We start from the raw sequence: 24,384 nt of genomic DNA, 5'->3' as shown, positions 1-24,384 counted from the left end.
TACGGGGTTTAACTGACAAGAGAAAAGTTCTTTTTAGTGGTTGGTCTTAAAACATATGTGGGCTTCCACAGAGGATAATGATTATCCAATTTTCCTGGGAAACTAAAAGTATTAGCTTGGAACGAAAAGTTATTAATATAAAGAGAATCTGTTATATGTTTATTTAAAGACCAAGTTATAATATCCAGATTCATAGTAGTTATATGAACTGCTCTGTATCTCTGTCTTATCAAGATATGTAACATATCCAACTGCATTGTGAGGTCTTTGAAGGGAAATTTAAGGACAAATGGACCCACTCAATAGCACGGTTTAGGTTTGAAACAGTGGCCCAGTGCGTTTACTGACTCCTTAACCTTGCTTGGATACAATAGGGCTTTGTGATCCATGAATCTCATTGAGGAAGGGCCTTGGTTCGCTTCTAGTGTCTGAAAGACCAAAGCAAATCACCAGTACTGACCCACAGAAATGGCCTGATCCCAATTAATGTCTCCCAATAGCTTTTGAAGAGTGCCTAGTGTAATTTGATTAGGAATTGGAAATTGAGGAGAGTGTATGAATATTGTGTGTAAATCTGTTAGAGATCCCAGAAAATTAAAAGGAAAGATTGGCTGTGTTTTTTTAGAGGCAACTCTAAGACCTCTATTGCTTAAACTGGTCACAATTAGTTGAAAAACTTCCTCTAATTTGTTAAAATCATAATGAGTAAGCAAAATGTCATCCACGAATGTGACAGACAGGTCATTTAACAAAGAATGCAAAGCCTGAAATACATACTATTGACACACAGTAGGACTATTTTTTCTCTCCATTGCCATCTTTGAGCAGGATTTGCATTGTTTGGCACTGGTACAGAAAGACCAAACCTTTCTCTATCATCTTAGTGAGGTGGGGTAGAGTAAAAACAACCTTTGATATCCAAGCCTGTATTTATTAATATCAATAGCAGTACCCCATGGGAGACCAGGCTTTAAAGACTTCATCTTTTTCATCTGTATAATTAATAGCTCTTGAATCATGTAATACTCTTCATCTTTAGCTTTTTTTTTGAATGGCAAAGATAGAATCCAGGGAGGGAGTCTTGGTTCAGTATGACCCAGGTATTTCTGTTCTTGTATTAATTCTTGATCTTGTTGCAGTTTCTTTCTTTACTTAAAGGCCATTGTCCTACCCACACAGGTTCATCTGTTTTCCACTGAAATTTTATGAGCTCGGGAAATGAAACAATGGTCCCTCATATTGGGCGTGAGGAGGCCGTTCCTTTTTCGTGATCTCTGGGTCATCATAAAAGGCTTTGTGGTCAGTGGTAGTCATGGTTCCAGCCATTTCTAATACAGCCATTCCCCAGAGATGATTTAGATTGGCCTTCCGGAGTCAAGGACTTAGCTTTTCTGGTGCGCCTGTCCTTCCATGTAAGAAAGGTCGAGGACGTTTTAGCACGGACAGGGCCACCAACACTCTCCACAGTAGGACCTGCAGTTAGAACCCACTCAGCAGGTACCAACTGTGTCCTAACAATGAAGACATCTGCCCCTGTATCTGTAATTCCCTTGTATCTTTTTCCTTCCTAATATATAACCATCAGGGCTTTCCTGACTCAATGGGTACAGTCCAGTAAACCTTAGGTTATGACCTATTGATATCCATCTGATTTGAGAGAATCTTTTGGGAAAAGACCCTCAAAAACTTTAAACCCCAGAGCTTGGGAGGCAGAGAAAGGTGGATTTCTGAGTTCAAGGCCAAACCAGTTTATGGAACAAGTTCTAGGACAAACAGGGCTGCACAGAGAAATCCTTCTTGACCTTCTTGAAAAACAAAACAAAACAAAACAAAAAGGGCCCTCTGTGGGTGGGGCTGAGTGCTTCCCAGGTGAGGGGATGTTATAGAAATCAGTGAGTGTCCATCCGTATCATATTTAGATTTCCAGTCTTTTACCCAGTGCTTGCCCTTTGGACATCTGGAACATTTAGTAGGTAACTCTTTAGAAGTACCCTTCTTCTGCACTGGGCAGTCGCTCTTAAAATGTCCAGTTTGTTGACAGGACCAATAGGGGACACTAGACTTCAGGGCTGCTGCAAGAGCCTCTGCAAAGACCGCAGGCAGCAATATATGTCTGAGTCCCCATTTCTTGACACGCCATGATCCAGTCATCCAGAGGGGCATTCTTTATTGGACCTCGTACCCTCTGTATATCTGCTGTGGCCTCATCATAAGCAAGTTGGTTCACAGTACGCCAACCACCTCAACACTTTCCATTCACAGAACGTTGTACTTACCAGAAATTTAGCAAAAGGCCAGTAGGTCCCTGTCTTAAATCTTTGAAATTTGTGGTGTCCCCTGAAGAGGGCACAGCCTTTACTGGAAAGGTCCAGAAGCCTGCTGTGCAGGTGATGAAAATGCTACTTCCCCCGTAACATCTCCACATTCGATGCTACCCCCAAGTTCACACTGATGATAATAATGTGCCTTCCAAATCAAAAAGTCCTGAGGGCTCAGCCACCCTTAGACCAGCTGTTTCTAATGCTCCGGCAAGTTTGACTTCATGCTATGGATTCTAATAATTGCATTGCATATGGAGACTGACATCTGTCGTCTCGGCACCCATTCCACAACTACTGCGTGGTTTTAAGGTCATGTGGGTGCCACGTTAAAGGTCTCTGCAGGGTAGGATTTCATTTCCCTGGAAAATCCGAGACTTTGGGTGTTTATTTGGCCGGCAATCATCATAACTAGCACAAGGCCATGAAAAAGGATGGAAATGTGGTAGCCACTGAGATTCCTCACCTTCTAAGCCACAACATTCAAGCGATGCAGGTCAGGGAAGGGTATTGCTGAAGGGCCTTCACCTGAATCACCCTTCAGGCGCCTCAATGGCTTCCTTCTTGTCAGAAGCATCCTCTTTTCAAACACAGCAAGAGTTTCTATGAACGCCACTTGATTTCCTCCGTGCTCTTTTTCACTGTATCTCTGCTACTAGAAAAGCTAGTGGTGCCTTAACTACGTGCCCTACCCTAACTCACAGTCAACAAGCTTCCCAGTAACAATGACAATTTGGTACCCAAATGCGGGGCATATAAGTACATAATTGTGAGGGTAGAAGAAATGGGGGGAAGGGGTGCAGAATGGGTACCAAATTGTCATTGTTACTGGGGTGTCCCCCAGAAAGACAGCATCCTGAGACGGTTTCAGGGGAATAGCAACTGCTTTACGGCTTATGAGCAACTGCTTTACGGCCTACACGTGGAAGCTTGTTGACTGTGATTGATTAACACATTACCTCGGATTGGATAGCGAGCACTCATACCGTGTTGCAGCTCTGACGGGAAAGGCATCCTGGCAGTCAGGAGCCAAGGAATACCACAGAGTCACACAGCACAGCAAACTTCACATAAGTTCTATTGGGAAAGGCACAACAGGGTGACTGTCTCTGCTTGGGCCAGAAACAGCGAAGAGCTGAGCTGGAGGCAGGCTTTATATTAGGGTTTCATGGGGGTGGAGCTTTCCAGGATGGGAATTTCTAGGATAGGGATTGGTGAGATTTCAAGTCGTGAGCTTGGGCAGGCTCAGGGATTGGTGGGCTTTTAAACTCAGCCGTGAGCTCGGTTCTTTGACCAGGGTCTCGACGTGGAAGAGGCACCTTAATGCGGAGAGTCTCGACTCGTCCAGCTACCGGTCACTCACGCTACTTCAGACTTCTGGCTTCTGGGAATGCTCAGGACCATGGTGTGCCATGCTTCTTCTTTAGAAGTGCAGTGTACCAAGTAGGCTGGCTGCCAATTCATGCCTGCATTTTCTCCTACAATTAAGATCCATTCTGAGAGGTTATGAATGTGACTCTTGACTAGACCTTCTACTGCTCACCAATCCTCTCTCCTCGTGTTTTTTTTTTCCAATGTCCTAAATTACTTAATGAAGCCATTAGCCATTGCTAACAGACTGGCATGCACCCACATCTCTTTTTAGGGGACTAAGCTTAGATGAAAAAATCAGAGATCCTCTCAGAATATGCCCACTGATAGCATTTGTTTCCTTTGTTGGTTGTAATGCAATTTTTAAAAGACACAGCCTATTTAAAGAAAGATTTGTAATTCCTTTGCTGAGATCCACCTCCACCAAGGTATTTGATTCTAGAGATTTTCCAATAAGAGTTAGTTTAAAAATATGAATGCCATGAGACTGGATATCAGTGAAGTCTGAACTGCCTGCTCATGCAACTTACACCTTCTGGGTCTGTTTGAGCCCAATATGACATTTTTCTACTTGATAAGGTGGTGCATTTGTACAGGTGCAGTTTTCTATTGTATGTTCAGATTAGTAACAACTTCATGGGCAAAAGCTGAAGGTCTATTAGGTCTGAATTTGGAAGGTGCCCCACAGCTCATGTGTGAATTCTTGGGTCCTAACTAATGCTGGTGTGGGGAAGTTCTAGAAACTTTCTATCTGGAGGAGCTAGCTCCTGGAGATGTGTCTTTGAAGGTCATGGCTTATCTTGTTTTTTTGTGCTTCTTCTGCTTGTCTTCCTGTCTGTTAAGAGTTGAACAACCTTCTTTCAGCATGTTCCCACTACCGCAAATTCTGTCTAAATGCATGGGGGCGAATAAACACGGAGTGAGCCTTTGAAATTGCAAGGAAGAGAAGTCTGCCCTTCACCCTGTTCTCACAGGTATTTTGATAACAGTTATGAGAAAAGTAACTAATACAAATGTAGAGTTTTTGCTGTGCCTAACTATGACCATTGCATAACAGAAGCCAAGCTTAATGGGAGGGTCTTGCCCTTCTGCTGAATTTCATCCCCAGGGCAGTATTATTTCTTTTCTTTTATATTTTTTTCTGATAGGATGTCTTTTGCCATGCAGATTTTTAAAAAACTCTGTGTGTATGTGATCTGCATGCATTTTAGTGTTTCTGTGTATGGTGGTAACATGGGAATTCATGGCATCCCTGTGGAGGTCAGAGGACAATGTCGTGTGTCTGTACTCCCTTCCTACCTTAAGATGGGGGCTCTTGTTCACTGTGTGTGGCGTGTTCTAGGCTAGCTTGTCTGTGGGGTTCTGGGAATTCTCTTGTCTACACTTCCCATCTTGCTGTAGGGGTGCTGAGGTTTCAGATGGGTGCTACCACATCTGGATTTATGTGGATTCTGGTGACCTGAACTCAGGTTCTCATGACTGAACAGCAAGTGTTTTACACACTGAGCCATCTCTCAAGCCTCCAATTTTTATTTTATTTTATGTGTTCTGTAGGTGAAAATTTTTAAAATATTTATTTTTTATTAATTACATTTTTTTTCATTTATTTTACATCCTGACTGCAGTTTCCCCTCCCTCCTCTCCTCCTGTTCCTTCCCCCACATCCCTTCTACTTCTCCTCCTCCTCTGGCTCAGTTCAGAAAGGGGCAAGCCTCCCGTAAGAGTCAACAAAGCATGGCACATCAAGTTGAGGCAGGACCAAGCTCCTCAAGCTGCATCAAGGCTAGACAGGCAATCCAGCATGGGGAATAGGCTCCCCAAACCAGCTCAAGCACCAGAGCCAGGTCCTGCTCCCACTGCTGGGAGCCCCCAAACAAGCCAAGCTACATAACTGTCACACACATGCAGAGGGCCTAGGTCGGTCCCATGCAGTCTCCCTAGTTGTTGGCTCTGAGTCTGAGCTTCCATGAGCCCAGGTCAGCAATCTCTGTGGGTTCCCCCATCATGACTTTGACCACCCCTGGATCATGCAGTCCTTCCTCCCTCTCTTCCCAGTACTTATCCCAGTGCTTGGCTGTAGATCTCTACATCTGCTTCAATTAGTTACTGGATGAAAGTCCTCTGATGGCAATTAGGATAGTCATCAATCTGATCACAGTAGATGGCCAATTCAAGCACCCTCTCCACTATTGCTAGGAGTCTTGACTGGGGTCATCCTTGTGGATTCTTGGGAGTTTTCCTAGCACCAGGTTTCTCCCTAATCCTGAGATGCCCCCCTGTACTGTGAATTCTAATTGGTCTTAATAATTAAAACTCAGAGTCAGATGTAGGGTGAATGCTGAACGATCAGAGAAGTAGAGGAGTCAGCCACTAGAGAGACCCTTTTACCTCTACTGAATCCTCAGACCAAAGTGGGCAAGAGCCTATCTCTACAAATCTTCAGACTGAATCCTGAGCTCCTGTCTCCTCCCGCCTTATACTTCTCTCTCTCCACGCAGCCATATCCCTTCCTGTCTCCACCTCCCTAGTGCTGGGATTAAAGGTGTGTGACTCCCAAATACTGGGATTAAAAGTCTGAGCAACCCACCACTTGACTCTGCTCTTTTAGACTCATTTCCCAGTCTCTCAGACTCCTAAAATAGCCACACAGAAACTGTATTAATTAAATCACTGCTTGGCCCATTAGCTCTAACTTCTTGTTGGCTAGCTTCTACATCTTAATTTAACTCATTTCCATTATTTTATATTTTACCACGAGGCTTGTGGCCTACCGGCAAGGTTCTAGCATGTCTATTTCTGGCAGCTCCATGGCTTCTCCCTGACTCCGCCTCCTTTCTCCCAGCATTCAGTTTAGTTTTCCCCACCTAGCTCTATTCTACCCTATGACAGGCCTAAGACAGTTTCTTTATTAACCAATGCATACAGAGGGAAATCCAACATCATGGATCAACCTCACGTAGCCCAGGGTGGCCTTGAACTCACAGATATCCACCTGCCTCTGCCTCCTGAGTGCTGGGATTAAACGTGTGTGCCACTACTGCCTGGCCTCTGTGGCTAACTAGTGGCTTAGCTCTGAACTCTGATCTTCAGGAAAGCTTTATTTGTTATAACACAAACAAAGTATCACCCACCCCACCCCACCCCCATCAAGACATCTCTTTCATTTCTCTCTCCCTCCAACCAGCCCCCAACCTGCCCCACCCTATCCTTCATGTCCCCTCCACCCCATGCCCCAAGCCTACCCAGGAGATCTCTTCTATTTCCCCTTCCAGGGAAATCCATGTATCCCCCTTTGGGCCCTCCTTGTTCCTAGTCTCCCTGGAGCTGTGGGCTGTAGTCTGGTTATTCTTTTTTTTGTTTTGTTTTTCGAGACAGGATTTCCCTGTAGTTTCTAGAGCCTGTCCTGGAACTAGCTCTTGTAGACCAGGCTGGCCTCGAACTCAGAGATCCGCCTGCCTCTGCCTCCCAAGTGCTGGGATTAAAGGCGTGCACCACCACCGCCCGGCTGGTTATTCTTTACTTTAAATCTAATATCCACTTATGAGTGAGAACATGCCATGTTTGTCTTTCTGGGTCTGGGTTACCTCACTCAGGATGACATTTTTTTTTCTAATTCCATCCATTTGCCTGCAAATTTCATGATGTCATCATTTTTCTTTACAGCTGAGTAATGCTTCATTGTGCAAATGTGCCACATCTTCTTTATCCATTTTTTGATTGAGGGGCATCTAAATTGTTTCCAGGTTCTTAGCCTCTAATTTTTAAAATACACTTTGTATGTACAGAATTTTTTCTTGCCATGCAGATTTTTTTTTACTTTAGCAAATGTTTTTTAATTATTAAGTAGTGAAACTTTTATACAACCTCAGATTCTTATAAAACGGATGGAGGGGGGAGGACCTTGGACTTCCCACAGGGCAGAGAACCCTGACTGCTCTTTGGACTGGAGAGTGAGGGGGAGGAGAGTGGGGAAGGGGAAGGGAAATGGGAGGTGGGGAGGAGGTGAAAAATTTTAATAATAAAAAATAAAAATAAAAAAGAAAGAAAGGTTAATGTTATTTTGTTGCACAGAAGAAACAACCATGAACCAAGCTGTGCAGACTGAAGTTAGGGCGATTTGCTTGAGTGAATTTTTATTGTACAACATTACATTCATTAATTTGGCCAGTCTGTAGTATTTATTGAGTTTCTTCTCTGAGCTAAACATTGCTGGTTTGAGTCCTGGGGGTAGAGTTAGCTGCATTAAGAGAGCAAACATTCATGTCACGCTTTTGAGATAAACAATTTTTGTAATGGCTGCTTTGACGTCCTTGTTCCTCAGGGTGTAGATGAGAGGGTTGAGGATTGGTGTGAAGATAGCATACACCACATTGCCCATGATGTGGAAGTCCAGGGGCAGGTTGGCCCTGTAGGCCACATAGGCTACGGCAATGGAGGAGTAGTAGGTGCCCACCACCAGGAGGTGGGAGCTGCAGGTGGAGAAGGCTTTGGCACGCCCTTCCCTGGAGTTGATCCGAAGCACAGAGGCCAGGATGCGGGCGTAGGAGAGAAGCACCAGGAGGAGGGGGAGGAACGACACCACCATGGCGATGCAGAAGCCCATGAGGGTCTGGGGGCTGGTGTCTGAGCAGGAGGCCTGGACCAGAGCCAGGTGGTCACAGAAGCAGTGGTAGATGTAGGCGATGCTGTCAAATGCCATCTGGGAGGTCTGTACCACTGCTGGGACGGGCAGGAGGAGGGCGGTGATCCAGGCACTGGCTGCCAGGGCAGTGTTTGTCCGTGGGGTCATGTGGATAGGGTAGTGGAGAGGGCGGCAGATAGCCACATAGCGGTCATAGGCCATGACCACCAGGATGAAGGCTTCTGAGCAGGTGAAGCTTTGGAAGAGGTACATCTGCAGTAAGCAGGAAGGGAAGGTGAGGAAGTGGTCTCCTAGCAGGAAGAGGGACAGCATCTTAGGGACTGTGGTTGTGGTGAAAAGGATGTCCAGGGCCGAGAGGTTGATTAGGAAGAAGTACATGGGCTTGTGGAGGCTGGGCTCTGTCACCACGGCCACCAGGATCAGGGTGTTCCCCGCCAGGATGAGCAGGTAGAAGAGGAGGAAGAGGAAGAAGACGGGGAGGTAGAAGGGCTCTGGTAGAGAGGGGATGCCCACCAGGTAGAAGACGGTAGAGCCATCTACCGATCCGTTGCAGGTCGTAGCCTCCATAGTGGAACAGAACAGGACATCTGCGTCATGGTGGCTGGGACATCTGAAATACAGGGGAAGAATTCCATTGTAATGATTCCATAAGGTTTATCTTTAGTCTGAGCACAGTTATTCGTAACCACATCCAGAGGACTGGTGGTAGGCTACGGATTGACTTCTACCATCTGAGTGCCAAATCTGCCAAATGCCAGTTAGCAGTCTACCAAACAGAAGTTGTTATACATGGTTTAGGTGACAATGGCCCAAACCCCAACTTTCCTATGGGAAAGTCAAGGTAAACTCTTGGTTGGTCATTGTCACCATCTGATGGAGGAGAGTTATTTGTCTATGTTTCTTTCATTGGTTAATTAATAAAGAAAACTGCCTTGTCCCTTTAAGAGAACAGAAAATTAGGTAGGCGGAGTAGACAGAACAGAATGCTGGGTAGCAGGAGTTGGGGAGACGCTTCAGGCAGTCGCCATAATGAATCTCCATGCTTCTCCTCTCCGAGATGGACGCAGGTTAAGATCTCTCCTGGTAAGCCACACCTCTTGGTGCTACACAGATTACTAAATATGGGTTAAAGGAAGAGAATTAACCAATAAGAGGCTACAGATAATGGGCCAGGCAGTGTTTTAAAAGAATACAGTTTCCGTGTAATTATTTCGGGTGTAAAGCGAGCCGGCGGCCGGGAACCAACAAGCAGCCTCCTACCACACTTAAGGCTGATCTTGAACTCCTGATCCTCCTGCCTCAGCCTACCAAGTGCTGATTACAGGTTTGTACCACCACATTCTGAAAAATCAAACCAAAGAGGCACAGATTCAATAAGATGGAACGAGTTGGACTTTCATAGGCTTGGGGACCTTCCATAGCGAATATGCAATCATTTTTCCCCTCAGAGAGTATTTGATTTCATGGCCGTCATGGGAATGACTGGAACTAGACATGAGAACTTGGGTACAATAGAAACCAGCAAGTTTCTGTCAATCAAAAGAGGTTTACAGAGTAAAGCACCCAGAATGTAGGACTAGTCTTTCCCATAAGTCATGAATTCTGGGGCTGTGCAGCAGGAGCTGGAGAGATAGGTTTTACCGTTCTTCTAGAAGACTAAGATCTCCCCAGGAGCCGCTGATACTTAAAAGGCCAGAGGGGAGGGCTTGCCCTTCAAATAGACTCTGCTCTTCTCTCAAATTTCCCAACTATCTGAAGCTGTGTGGATGTGGGAAGGCAGGGTGAGGAGACATGGGAAGAGCAGCTAAGGAGCTTACTGGTACCCTCCAGAATAAAGCACCTCTCTCTCACGGGCATCATTGAGGAGACAGAGAACCACACCCCAGGAAAGGTTACTTTCCTGGGACTGAAGCAACTGGAAAACCAATCCAAGCACCAATTACCCTGAAGTGCTCAGCACCCGGCTGCCTGCCTAAGAGAGAAATGGGAGGTGTGGCAGATGAGGCACGATTGTCATCCGAAGTGTCCGGAGAATCTGTCGTTAATAACATTCAGCCCACAATAATATCAGACATGCAAAGTCAGGAAAATATGACCAAGAGGAAAATACGCTATAAATGGCATACAAACGATCTAAGACTGGGGGCAAACAAGCCCCACGGTAGAGCATTTATCTAGCATGTACAAGGCCTTGGGTTCAGTTCTCAGCATTGCAAAATAAAAAAAAATTAAAGTGTAAAAATGAATTGATTTTAAAAGTCTAGATATCTAAATGAGTAAACAAGAACATTAGTATGAATACTTAAATTGTATAGAGGAAAATGTTTGTAAAAATGACTAAAACAGAGAATGTCCACAGAAACTTGGAATCTACTAAGAAATATCCCAGAACTAAAGTTTCCAATATTTGAAATTAGGAACTTGATTCAAGGTCTAATTCAAGCTAACACCGACTTTGGCCACAGCTAGGACTGAGCCTGGACTTCTCCCCATTGACCCTATGTTTTGACTTCTCGGCTCACGGAGTCTGGAAGCCCAGGTGTCAGGAGAGGAGGCATAGAGTTCCTTCCTTTCTCTGCTCCTCCGGCCAACAGTGGTGGAACATCATTCTCAGAGGACGCCTGTCAGTCTCTTCAAGTGTGAAATGAAGCCACTTAGCGTCTCCACTAACAAGGAAGCATGGTGACATGTTTTTCTGACCCTTTGAAAGTGTCACCTCCATAGTCTGAGCAGGAAAGCAAAACAGCAGAGAATTAACTCACAGTGACCTAGACCCAGCCTGCAGGTGCCTGCCACCTGGTTCCCTAATGCCGAAGAGATGCAAACCGCATTTCCCCGGATGCCTTGAAAAGGCAGAGAAGTCGTCACAGTCTTGGCTTACGTTGGGTCTCAAAGGACAGACGCTCAAAAACTGTTGAATCCAACTGCATCCTCTTCCCCGGCCCCTCTGCTCCATCTACTAAATAGTGGGAGAGGTCGGTGTCGAGGAAACGGAGAAACCAGCAAGCGCCTTGCAGAGGCAGGTCTGGACCGCCAAATGTTCCCTGCTCGATACTTTGGCCACCCACAAGCACTTCCTCTCGTCCCGTACTCCGTACTTCTATGACACTGTCTCAGATGTCACCTCCTCCAAGAAGCTTTCCCCGATTCTGTTTGGCTCAGGGGCTCACAAAGTCCCTGCGTATCCCTTCATCACCAGTGACTCTGGCTGCCCCAGCTGGGAGCACTTTCGGGGTGGTAATGGAGCCTAGGTGTTTCTTCTGACCAAGGCACCCCGGCTCTTCCCAGGAGCTGTTACTGCAGGCAGGAGCCATCATGTGGCTCCTTCAGCTTGTCTCATTTTGATGGTGATCATGAAGCAGTGAGGAAGAAGCCATTAGTAATGAAATCAACGGGATTGGTTTAACCCGACCCTTTCGTTATACGGAAGGGGACGCAGAATGGGGCTCGGAAATGGACTGTGATTGTCCCAAGATCACAGGGGAATTGGACTGTCGGTATCAGGAATAAACTAGCAGCCAGTCTCAGGGATCAGCTGCCCCTCCCCCTCGGGCCAGGGATAAGCCTGCAGTGAGTCTAGCCACCCTTTGGACCTGGACCACCAGCAGTCTAACACGCTGAGGCTTTTGTGCTCACCCCAAAAGCACTGGAAGTATTTGCTCCCCTAAGCTGCTGTTCCAGTGGAGCGTGCTGGAGCTCACAAGGTCTGGGAGCCCTGAAAAGGTTGCCGGAAGAATTTGACATTTGCTACTATGTTTTAGAAAGCATCGGCATAGTGTAATAACATTAGATTCCTTTCTACCGTTATTCTGTAGCTCAGAGTAATTTTATTCTGAATTACACATTCCAAAGGTATTTTGGGTGCTTCAGGCTACTAAAGCTATGAAGAGGCCATCTCTCTGGTAGGGTTTTCCCTGCTGGAATTCTCTAAGAGGCCATTAGTGAGCCAGAGAGAGGAAAAGAGGAAGCAATCATCCAAATACCCAGGCTGATGCCACACTCCACAGACAGCATCCCTACCACACAGTCCTGCTGGGGCGTGCTTATGCTTCCCCAGAAAATGAAGGAATCCAGGGTTAGGAGAGGTCAGACCCTCATCCAAGGCCACACCCAGAGAGGTTGTTTCTTTAGCCATCCAGCCAAAAAGATCTGAACCCGCCTGGTAACCAAGAGTCCTGGATGCTGCTGGGTCAGCCTTCTACCTCAATTGCTGTCTTTGGGGCTCTGAGCTCAGTCTCCACATCTGTAAAATGAGCATTTAGAGAAGACCTCCTCCAGTTCAATAAACATTTTTGAGGTCCTCTGTGCATCTGGCTGAAAAGAGGTTTAGAGGTGGCTATCCCATGGCCCAAGCCCCTGAAGATGTATGTTAAGAATTCCACTAATTAGTGTGTTTTGTTTGTGTGTGTATGTGTGTGTGTGTGTGTGTGTGTGTGCAATGTACAAGCACTTGTGGAGGCCAGAGGCCAACGTGGAGTGCTGTCTTCAGCCCCTCTCCTTGCTTTTCTGAGGAAGGGTCTCTCACCAAATCTGGAGCTTGCTGATTCAGCTGCACTGACTGGCCTCTGTCCTTCCCTTCCCCTGGCGCTGGGGTTATAGCTGGGTGCTACCATGCCCTGTTTTAATGGGGTGCTGGGGATCTGAACTCAGGTCCTCACGGTTGTACTGTAAACATTTTACTGACAGAGCCAGCCCCCACCCCGCAAGCCAGGCTCTGTTTTAAAGCCCCAGCTGCAAGCTTGATTGATCAGTCACGGGGTCACTGCATTTCACCACAACCCGAAAGTCCACACATGTTCTCGCAGGCTCTGATTACACTGTTGCCATGGAAAAGGAGGTGTGCATGAAGCACAGAGGCTTCTGACTTAGACCTGGTTTCCCCTTTGCCTCTCTGACCTCAAGTCCCTCCAACGTGACTCATTAAGCTCTCTACAGTCATGGGCTTCGCCTCCTGCCAAGTCCCCCCTCCCAGACACACCTACATACATGCATCTCTGACGGGCTTGTCACAGTGTCTGACCCAGGGTCATGCAGACTGGGTGCACAGCTGATGTGCCTCCTGAGACCGGGATAGCCACACAATTAAGTGAGTGTCTCCAGACTGCACTATGACCCTACACGTTCCCAGTGTCCTTGACTTTCTCCTCCACCTCAGCCCTTGCCTGTCTCTGGGTTCTCCATCCTATGGCCAACTCACCTGCCAAATCTGGTCTACCCAGTGATTTTCTGTGCAGTTGTCACACCTGGGCTTGGTGGAAAGAGCTGGAGAGGAGCTGAGCCGTGACTCATTAAACCCTCATCCCCTCCCTGGAGTCAGGCCTGCTGGGACTCTTCAAGATGGCTCCCCTTTGGGACCCTAGAGCTGGGAGATGGGGGACAGCAGGAGTGGTGGCTCTGGGGTTTGCTGATAATGGAAGTGACATCATTAACAAGTCTCGCGGGATCCAGAATCCATCGCCCAAAACAGTGCTGTTCTTAATTTCCCATCTTAATTTCGCAGCCACCAGGGAAAACGTCAAGACTGTCTGTCCCATTCTTTTAAAGTCTCAGGCTGAAGGATGGCGTTGAGGATGGATGTCTCATGGCCCAAGCCCCTAAAGATGGACAGCAGAACTGGAGGAGTGGAGGAATGTGTGCAAGCTCACAGGAGGGCAGAGTGCCAGAGTCAGGGTTTGGACCAAGGCTTGGAACCTTTTAAAAAAATTCTAAGTTTTTATTAGTTCTTTTTAGTTATCTTACAAAGTAATGAGTTCCATTGTGAAATTTCACACACGTGCGTCATTATTCTTTGCTCATGGTCATCCCTGTGACCCTTTGTTCTGTCTCTTCTCATTAGTTACACTCCTTCCTCAAACTGTCCCTTCTCTGCTTCCATGACAGATACGGATGGGGTAAAATCTGGCTCTACATGGAAGAGAACATGTGAAAACGTGAGCTAGTTCTTCCTTTTGTGATGTGGGGGCCCCCTCTGCATGCTGAGAATACCATTGGTTAATAAAGCATCTGCTTCGGACCTATTGCAGCGCAGAATAGGGAAAGGTAGGAATTCCAAGCAGATAGAGGAGGAGAGAGTAGGCGGAGTCAGAGAGACGCCATGTAGCTGCTGAAGGAGACAGACACCAGAACTTTGCCCAGTAAGCCATGACTTTGTGGTGATGCACAGATGAATAGAAATGGGTTAATTTAAGATGTAAGTGCTAGCTAGCAATATGCTCAAGTGATTGGCCAAGCAGTGATTTAATTAATATTCATGAGTAATTATTTTTGGACTGGGTGGCCAGGAAGGGAACCAGCAGCCTCCACCAACATTTTTGTTCCCAGTCAGCCTCCTCACTGAGTCCTCTTCCTTCACCCAACCAGTCCTCTTCTTACTTTTAAGTCATTTAAATATGCATAGATATTTAAATTTATTGCTATTAGCTGTAGTTTTGGTACTGGGTTTCTCTGCATAACCACCCTGGCTGTACTGGAACTCACTTTGCAGATCAGGCTGGCCTTGAACTCAGAGATCTGCCTGCCTCTGCCCCCTCCCCCCTTGCAAGTGCTGAGTTTATAAAGGCGTGCACCACCATACAAGCTTCATCATTCCCTATGGTGTGATTTCATTCATGATTTATTGCTCAATAAAACTTTGGTGTATGTATGCCCCATTTTCTCATCTGCTCATGGGCATCTTTTGGCTGCTCATGCCCAGTTTTTGGCTTTTACATCAGTGCTTCAATAAGCGTGGGCGCAGGGTCGTCTCTGTGGAGTGTGGATTTAGATTATTTTGGGTATGCGCCAGAAGTAGACTTTATGATGGCTCTATTTTTAGTTTTTTTTTTTCAGGAACCTCCTTACTAATTACCTCATTGGCTTCACGGATTTTTTTTTCTTTTTTTGGTTTTTCGTGACAGGGTTTCTCTGCAGCTTTTTTGGAGCCTGTCCTGGAACTAGCTCTTGTAGACCAGGCTGGCCTCGAACTCACAGAGATCCGCCTGCCTCTGCCTCCCGAGTGCTGGGATTAAAGGCGTGTGCCACCACCGCCCGGCTGGCTTCACGAATTTTTATTCCTCCAAGCAGTGTACAGGTGTTTCTTTCCCTGTGTCTTTACCAGTACTTTCTGTTGTTTGATTTGCTTCTAATTGTAATTTGTTATCTCTGTGTGTGAGTGTATGTGTGTGTGTGTGTAAGTGTGTGTATATGAGTGTGTGTGTGTGTGTGTGTGTGTAAGCCTGTGTGTGAGTGAGTATGTGTGAGTGTGTGTGTGAGCGTGTGTGTGAGTGTGTGTATGAGTGTGTGTGTATGAGTGTGTGTGTGTGTGTGTGTGTTGGAGTTGACCCTCTCCTTCTCCCACAGAATTCAGGAATTGAACATGAGTGGTCAGGCTTGTAAGGTAAGCACTTTTACACGATCTGCCATCTTGCTGGCTTCCTGACAGGTGAGATGGGCTCTCAATGCCATTTTGATTTGCTTTTTCCTGATGGCTAAGGACATTGAATATATTTCCGTGGGTATTACTACTTTGAGAACTGTCTGTTCAATGTGTTTGTTCATTTTTTATTGACTTATTTGGTTGGGATATTTGATTTTTTAAAATAATTTCTAGAACAGCAGGCAGACTATCTCTCCCATTCTGTAACATCTTTGCTCTATTAACAGTCTCCTTTTCTGTGTTATTTCATGCAGTCTCACTTGCCAGTTCTTGTTATTACTTCTGGGTATTAGAATCCTTCTAGAAAGTCTTTGCTTATTCCTGCACCTCGGAGCTTTCCCCTGTGTTTTCTTTCAATGGGTTCAGGATCTCAAACCTTCCATTGAGATCTTTGCTTCGTTTAGAGTTGAGTTTTGTATAAGGTGAGAGGTAGGGATCTAGTGTCATTCTTTTATGGTAAACACCAAGTTTTCCCACCACCATTGGTTGGGCAGCCCATCTTTGCTCCAATGTGTGTTTCTGGCCCTCTTGTGGAAAACCACATTTGTTTGTTTTCTTGGTGTCTATCCTCTCTTTCTGTCTTTGAGCCTTTGCTAGTGAGAGGTATTTCTTCTAGATAATGCACAGTCCTTTTCTTCTTAATCCAGTCTCCCGGTCTACATTTTCCAACCTTGGCATTAAGATTATTTGCATTTTACATTATTGTTGAGAGGGATTTGCCGATTCCTGTAGTTCTGTTGGTCATTCCATTTCCTTGTATGATTAGAATATTGTTTATTCTTTTCTTCTCTGCTTGTATTAAGCCTGTGCTCTATTGATTTAGACTTTTTCTCCTATGCCATATTAAAAAAAACTATTTATTTTAAAAGACATTTATTTTTATCTTATGCACATTAGAGCTTCATCTGCATATATGTATGTGTACTGCATGCATACCTGGTACCTGTATAGACCAGAGAAGGGCATGGATCCTCTACAGGCACAGGCATAGGCAAACACACCTGTGCACTGGCATACACCACACACGTCACCTTATTCTGTCCATTGCTACTCACTCTTTCGTGAACACTTTTGGGTTAGATATAACTTTGTGCATGTGGATCTTTGTTTTGGTATCACAAAGGTAAATACTGAGCTTATTTCAGGAGAGTTCTAATTGCACTTAAAAATAATTCTGCAGATTTACCAGACTGATTATTCTCTTGCTTTGTTTCTTGTTTCTCAGCCACTACAACAGGGATCCCTAGTCAGCAGTGGAAAGCCACCATTTGGCAGCACGGGCATGCCCGGAGGTTTTTTGGAATGCGTCCCTGAAACCAGGAAAGTAGCATGAGCTAGAAGAACCCACAAGGAAGTAGCAGTTGACAAAACTCCAGTAAGTAGGAAACAAACAAAGCTTTAGATTTCATTTTAAAATCTTTCTTATTTTATTCTGTTTTTCATAAGATAGAAAAAAAAGCATTGGCACCAATTTCGTTGTAAAAAGCCAACAGTCTAAGACTTAGAGTTACTAGATTTCTGAAGCAGCTTAAAGAGACAGAAGGCAGACTAGTCTAGAGACTGGCCTCAGCAGACTGTGCTGTTTATTTCAAACAGTGAGGAGCAGACACAGTGGAAGAGGGATGTCTGCCAAAAGCCAGGAAATACACTCAGGGTTTATATAGGAGCCTTGCAGAATGGGAAGTCAATGCAGCTTCAGGGAGCTGTGTGCCAGTCTACCGTTTTTCCTTTCTGGAGTTGTTTGTCCAGACAAGGCTGTTTTCTCCTTAGAAACTGTCTTCCCCCAGCTATCCGGATGCAGGTCATAGTGGGTAACTGAGTTTGGCAATGGGAGGGATAGGGAAGGTGCTGGAGTTTCAACATAGGAGCTTGGTCAAGATGTCAAGATCTGGAAGAGTTTGCTCATAGTTAATTCTAAATACCATTATAACATTATGAGTTGAAATAGGATTTGTTCTATTCCTTCAAAGAATAAAACTGCTCTCATGTTTCTAGAAAGTGACTGCCCGCAACCGTAACAACAAACATCAGAGCTTGTTTGAAACTTTTTGAGTTATTCACTAATGGCTCCACGCAAGTATGGAAACTCTGAAAGCTGTTTGTGCAAACCATTAAACTGCAGTAAACACTTCTGCAGTTCGAGGTAGATCAGCCTTTTAAAGACTCAACCTGGAAGACCAACCCCTGGTCTAATATGAAACTTTCAACATTAGCCTCATGTGCTGTGAACCTGGTTGCCAACTGATGGAGTTTGGGGAAGTAACTAGATTCTTATGACCTTAACCTAATCAATGGATTAGTTCCTTTTGAGAGATGGCATTGAATAAGAAGTGGGGTCTAGCTTAAGAAAGTAGAGCTATTCTTGTGGCTTACTTTGGCCAGTTCTTCTTCCTCCCTCCCTCCCTCCCTCCCTCCGTCTCTCTCTCTCTCTCTCTCTCTCTCTCTCTCTCTCTCTCTCTCTCTCTCTCTCTCTCTCTCTCTCTCTCTCTCTCTCTCATGTCTATATATAGCTCAGGCTTGCCTAGAACTACCGTACCTTGGGCTGGCCTTGATCTCTGGATCCTTGTGCCACAACCTCCCCAGTGCTGAGGTTAGAGGCCTGTACTGCCACACTTGACTGGCTGTGATGCTGTTGAGGGCTGGGGGAAAATCTGAAAGGATGAGGTAAAGTGGCCAAGAAGCCAAAGAGAGAAGAGTCTCTAATTCCAAACTCAGGAGAACTCAGTGTGGAGATGTTGGGAATCTGCACCGGTTGGTTTTGCGTGTCAACTTGACACAAGCTAGAGTCATCAGAGAGGAAGGAGCCTCAGTTGAGGAAATACCTCCATGAGATTCAGCTGCAAGGCATTTTCTCAACAGTGATCAATGGAGAGGGCCCAGCCCATTGTGGATAAGGCCATCCCTGGGCTGGTGGTCCTGGGTTCTATAAGAAAGCAGGCTGAGCAAGTCACGAGGAGCAAGCCAGTAAGCAGCATCCTTCCACAACCTCTGCATCAGCTCCTGCCTCCAGGCTCCTGCCCTGCATGAGTTCCTGTCCTGACTTCTTTTGGTGATGAGCAGCAACGCAGAAGGGTAAGACAAATAAACCCTTCCCTCTCCAACTTGCTTTTGATCATGGTGTTTCGTCTCAGCAATAGAAACCCTAACTAAGATGGAGCCAGTCCCATCCTTAGCAACACTAACCTGGCCAGCTACAGGTACCAAAGCTCGTGGCTTTTGTGGCAAGGAGAGTGGGTTAGAGCAGGAGAGGATCGAGGCAGGAAGACTGGCAGGATGCATGATGGTGAATAGTTGGGGCAGGCACACAGCTGGTCTCAGGCAGCGGTTGCTTGCGCCAGCAACTGTTCCCTAGTATCACATACTCAATTAAATATGCACAGAATTATTTTTCCTGTATAATATGATATCTGGGACTAGGAAGACAGCTTCATTGGTAAAGTACTTACCGTGCAAACATGAGGGCCTGAGTTTGGGTCCCTAGCACCCATGCAAGAACTGAGCACAGCAGAGCTTGTCTGTAACCCCAGCATTGATATGAGGGAGGGCACAGTCACGGGTGGATTCCCGCAGTTCATTGGCCAAATTCAGGACTCCAGTCTCAGTGAAAGGCCTCATCTGAAAAAAGAAAAACTAGGGAGGGGAAAGGCAGGGAGGGGAGCAGAGAAAAATGTAGAACTCAATATATAATATATAAATAAAAAAGAAAAGAAAAACTAACAATAATAAAGTAGAGGTGACCAAAGAAGACACTCAACATCAACCTCTGTCCTCTGAGCGTGTGCATGCATATGTGCTCCATGTGTATGTGTATATTCACACACGCGCATGCACACACCCAGATAAACACGTTTGTACACAGCAAGAGAGACACAGAGATAATGTTATGTAGCATGTTCCACAAAAAGGCTGACGCACTGCAGGCTTGTGCCTCTGTTGGTCGCACGTCTGAGAATTCAGTGGATCACGAGGGTGCCAACCTTGTCAACAGGTTAATCCGTTGGCACTCTTGTGGCTGAATAGGTATTTAGGAGGTGATACTGGGTCAGAGGAAGAAGGCCACTGGGTGCATTTAGCATGCCTTAGACGGGGATATCTCATCCCCAGATCACTGGCCCACGTCTCTTGGATACAGTGAAGTGAGCAGCTTTGTCCTGCCACATCCTTCCTCCCGTGACACCCTGCTTTCCCACAGGCCCACAGTGGTGAGCCAGATGACCGTGCACCAAAGCCACTGAAGCCGTGAGCCGAAATGAATGTTTCCCTTCTTAAGTTCTTGGTACTTAAGTTACAGCGATGGGAAGCTGATTATGACACCTTGTTTTACAGGTAAGGAAGGTCAGAAAGGTGAAGTAGCCAAGCCTGCCAGGGTCCTTCTGATGGGCCAATAGTGCGTTGTTGTTAGAGTTCAATCCATCGAGAATATCTGTGCCCTTTAACCATCAAGGATTAGAGACGGCGTGAAGAAATGGGGAGCTGCTCGTGGAAGACTTTAATATGATGTGTTTGGGGTTGGATGGAAAGACAGACAGAATCGACACTGAGTGAGATGGAGCACATGGTAGGGGGCAGCAGGCAGCAAAGATGAAATGGAGGGTTCAGAAAAAGAGGATGAGTTAAGCTTGGGATAATGGCATTTGCTGAGCCTGGGGGATACCATGGCTCAAGAGAGAGCCCTGAGATGCAGGTCATAACCCTGAGGCTGAGACAGGCAAGAAACATCTATAAACACCAATGAGAAACACTTTCCAGAGAGGGCGACACAGACAGAGGGGAGGGCGCCGTGAGCGGAGAAGGTGCCAGCCAAGTCGAGGGTCAGCGGACAGCTGTGCCAAGGTGAGTGTCAATGGACATTGCAAAATCCGGATAGAGCCAACCACGGGGGCGCACACATTTGTAATCCCAGCACCCAGCAGGCTGACTCAAGAGGATTTAAGAGTTCAAAATCGGCCTGCCTACATAACAAGTTCAAGGCCAGCGCTTGAGCTTCAATAAAGGCCCTTAACCACCAACCAACCAGTAAACAAAACACTACTCGGGGAGGGGGGGACTAGAAAGCTGGGACTGTATGTGCCTGTGGGATTCAGCAAAGAGGCCGCTGGTGACCTCAGCGTGAGGTTCAGTAGTGAAGAAGCTGTGCAGGGATCAGAAGTATCTAAGGACACCCTAGTTGCTATATCAAAAGACTTCAACCTGAGCGATTGATAGAAAGCTCATGGTCAAGGGTCAGCGGATTCCTCCGCTTCTGCTTCATAAATGTCCTCTCTGAGCTTTGTCTTTGCTTGGTTGGTGTGATGGTTATGCTTGGTTGGCAGCTTGACTGCATCTGGAATTAACCAGAACCCAAATGACTGGACACACCTGTGAGAGATTTTTTTTTCTTCTTAATTAAATCCTTTGAAGTGGGAAGACCCACTTCTAATTCGGATCTCTGAGGTGGGAAGATGCACCTTTAATCCAGACATTTTGTAGTGGGAAGACCTACCTCTAATCTGGGCCACACTTCTGCTGGCAGCCTATATATAAAGGGCAGGGAAGGAGGAGGCTTGCTCTCTTTGCCCGCTTGCTCTTGCCCTGGCTCACAAGTCCATTCCTTTACTGGCATTAGAACCCATTTATTCAGGACTCTGGTGTGCACTGAAGACCAGCTAAGACATCCAGCCTCATGGGCTGAACGACTACTGGATTCTTGGACCTTCTGTTGTTATCCAGCCATTGTCAGACTTGCTGGACCACAGCCTGTAAGCACCTGCTGCTGAGCCTGCGACCTGAGTTCAATCCCTGGAACGTATGTGGTGAAGGAAAAGAACCAAATCCCCCGAGTTTTTCTTCCATATGAATGCACACACACACACACACACACACACACACACACACAAATGAAGAAGGGAGAGAAGGAGGGAGGGAGGGAGGGAGGGAGGGGGAGAGAGAGGGGGGGGAGAGAGATAGAGGGGGGGAGAGAGAGGGGGGGGAGAGAGAGAGAGAGAGAGAGAGAGAGAGGAGAGAGAGAGAGAGAGAGAGAGAATCCCTCAGCCCAAACAGAGACCAGCTGGCCAGCTCCCTGTGCGCTGACTGGACACCACTCTGTGCTGGAAAAACTTGAGAATGGTGACACTCTGTGCCGTCTCTCTCTTTCTCGCTCCCACTGCTCCTCCTCATCACCTCCACCCCCTTAGAGGTGTGAGGTTCTGACAGACATGACAGGCTGGAAAAGGAAGGTGACAAGGAAGAAGGGAGTTAAAAATACATCTCGGGAGAGCCTGGGTTCCTTTGCAGCCACAGGCAGGAGGTCCACAGCGTTCTGTGGGGCAGGATCAAACTCAGCACCCTCGGCAGGGCCTCCCGTGTGGCTGTCCTCGTCATCCTCATGTCCTGCAAGAGGCAGTGTGGCCAGAGCAGAAGTCCGTTTGTCTCCCAAGTTAAATGCACCCGGGTTGGAATCTGAACACCACCAAGCAGCCCTGCATCCTGAGCAAATGGCTACACTCCTCTCTGCCTTTGTTTACCTTTCTGTAAATGAGGGTGATCAGACAATGGTTGCTGTGGAAATTTAGTGAGGATACTTTGCGTGAATAAATACTTTGCAAAGGAGATAGCTGAACAGCCATCTGCGCAGCCCTCACACAACTGCCACGGGGAGAAAACACACATGCACATACATGCAAACTACACACACACACACACACACACACACACACACACACATACGTATGCTCCTCCCCCCTCGGGCTTTGTGCTGAAAAAGCTGGGATCCCCACCTGCTTTTCTTTAGGGTTGTGCCGCCCTGTGATGTTACTCCAGGGTACCTCCATCCTTAGCCTAAGGTCTTAGATGGGGAAGAGGAGGCATTGTGATGGTGCCAGACTGCTGGGTGCTCCTGAACCAAGGTCCAAGAGTGGGTGAGCCTGACCGTGTGCCCTTGTTCTTCTAGAAGTTCAAGAAACATTAGTCATCTGGGAGCGTGGGTGCACCAAGAAGAATTGGGGAAGGGCGTTTGATCAGAGGAGCTGTTCAGGCTAAGGCGTGGAGACTTGGGGTGCACGGAACAGCTCAGGTGTGAAGACGGGGTACATGGGGCCGCTCAAGCATGGAGACGGGGTGCACGGAGAATCAGTGAGGCTAGGAAAGAGCTTATGCCTTGGAGGATAAGCATTGGGTGTTGTGTCAAAGAGCAAGCTTTGCTCCATGGAGGAAGCTGGGCACAGGGAAGTTGGGGTCTTGAGGATCCTGGGGAAGGTGTGGAGAATGCCCTGGGTAAGACACTCTTGAGCCCATGTAAAGCTTGGCACAATAGGGCACACCTGCCATCCCAGCACTCCTGGGTGACAGGGGAGGCGGAGACAGGGGATTCCTGGAAGCTCTCCAGCCAGGTGTCCTGGCATGTGCAAGAGACACCATCTCCATAACACGGGAGAAGGTAGAGACCTAAACCCCAGGTTGTGCGCCCCAACACTCCCCACACAGAGGGGGGGAGAGAGAGAGAGAGAAAGAGAGAGAGAGAGAGAGAGAGAGAGAGAGAGAGAGAGAGAGAGAGAGAGAGAGGAATCCCCTATCCAAAGGCAGGATTCTGAGGCCCACTACTCCACAGTAGTTCTGGGCCCAGCTCTCATTCCAAACACTCCCATAAATCCTGCTTTCTGGGGGAATCTCCTGCCCTTACCTTGGGGAGGCCACTGAAAGACCTGAGACCTGGTTTCTTCCCATGTAAGGGTCTGCTCCCCCTAAGTAGTGAAGTGAGAACAGCATTTTCCTAAGGTCAGCCTTACCTAGAACACTTTAGACGTGTGTTCTAGAACCTAAAGCGACCTCGTGTGACCTGAATGGGGCACGTGTGCCAGGGTGATGGGAATAAGGCCATCTCCAGAGGCAAGCTGACAAAACTCTGCATGAACAGCCGTGACGAAGACAAGGACGGTGACCCAGGTTCCGTCCTCCCTCGCCCCGTAAGATTGGCAGCAGCAAACAGGTACCCTGCCCAGCCCAGCCTTGGCCCCCATGCCAGGCCAGCCCTTCCGGAATTGCTGTGACCCAAGCCCTCTGAGTGAGCGGCCCAGAAGTCACGGCAGCTGTGGGTCGCTAGTCTTTTTGCTTTCCAGCCTGAGACTCACAGGCTCACAGGCCACCAGGGAGGAAGTGAATCATCTTCCTGGATGAAGCTGGTGGTTTACTTCCCAGCAGCTGTCATAACCTCTAAGAGCTCAGTAAGGAATGCCGTAGCACCCTGGCCATGGGTCTCTAGACCCGCTTGCTTTTAGAGAGGAACGCGATTGTAGCCACCAGTTAGTTCCACACACAGCCCACGTAATCAGTGCCACCAAGCTGTTCACCTACAAAAAATGGGCCAGATAAGACCATCACGGTGGTATGCACCTGTAACCCCAGTTAAGGGACAGAATCAGGAGTTTGTTCTTAGCTACATAGTGAGCCCAAGGCCAGCCTGGGCTACAGGAGACCCTGATTCAAATAAACAATAAGGTGGGAAGGAGGAAGCAGGGCAAGCTGGGTATGGTAGTTCACACCTGTACTCCCATCCCTCCGGAGGTGGATACGGGAGACTGGACGTAAGTTCCAGGCCAGCCAGGGATACAAAATGAGACTGTCTCAAAAAAGATGAAAATTTAAAATTTTTAAAGAATGCAGTG

At 46.9% G+C, this 24,384-nt stretch overlaps 1 protein-coding gene across 1 annotated transcript; it reads right to left on the bottom strand.

The window, feature by feature from the left end:
- Positions 1-7,947: 7,947 nt before the first annotated feature.
- LOC119802525 (olfactory receptor 2AT4) lies at positions 7,948-8,898 on the bottom strand. The gene has a single exon (XM_038313454.1). The coding sequence runs from the start codon at positions 8,896-8,898 to the stop codon at positions 7,948-7,950; it is 951 nt and encodes a 316-aa protein (XP_038169382.1).
- Positions 8,899-24,384: the final 15,486 nt, after the last annotated feature.

The sequence above is a fragment of the Arvicola amphibius genome, chromosome 12 (assembly GCF_903992535.2).
Source record: "Arvicola amphibius chromosome 12, mArvAmp1.2, whole genome shotgun sequence".
In the NCBI taxonomy this organism is placed as follows: Eukaryota; Metazoa; Chordata; class Mammalia; order Rodentia; family Cricetidae; genus Arvicola; species Arvicola amphibius.
This window is presented reverse-complemented; position numbering and strand designations above follow the sequence as displayed.

What these genes read in the sequence shown, in the direction of transcription:
- LOC119802525 (XM_038313454.1), bottom strand. Translation starts at nt 8,898, where the DNA reads ATGGAGGCTACGACCTGCAACGGATCGGTAGATGGCTCTACCGTCTTC.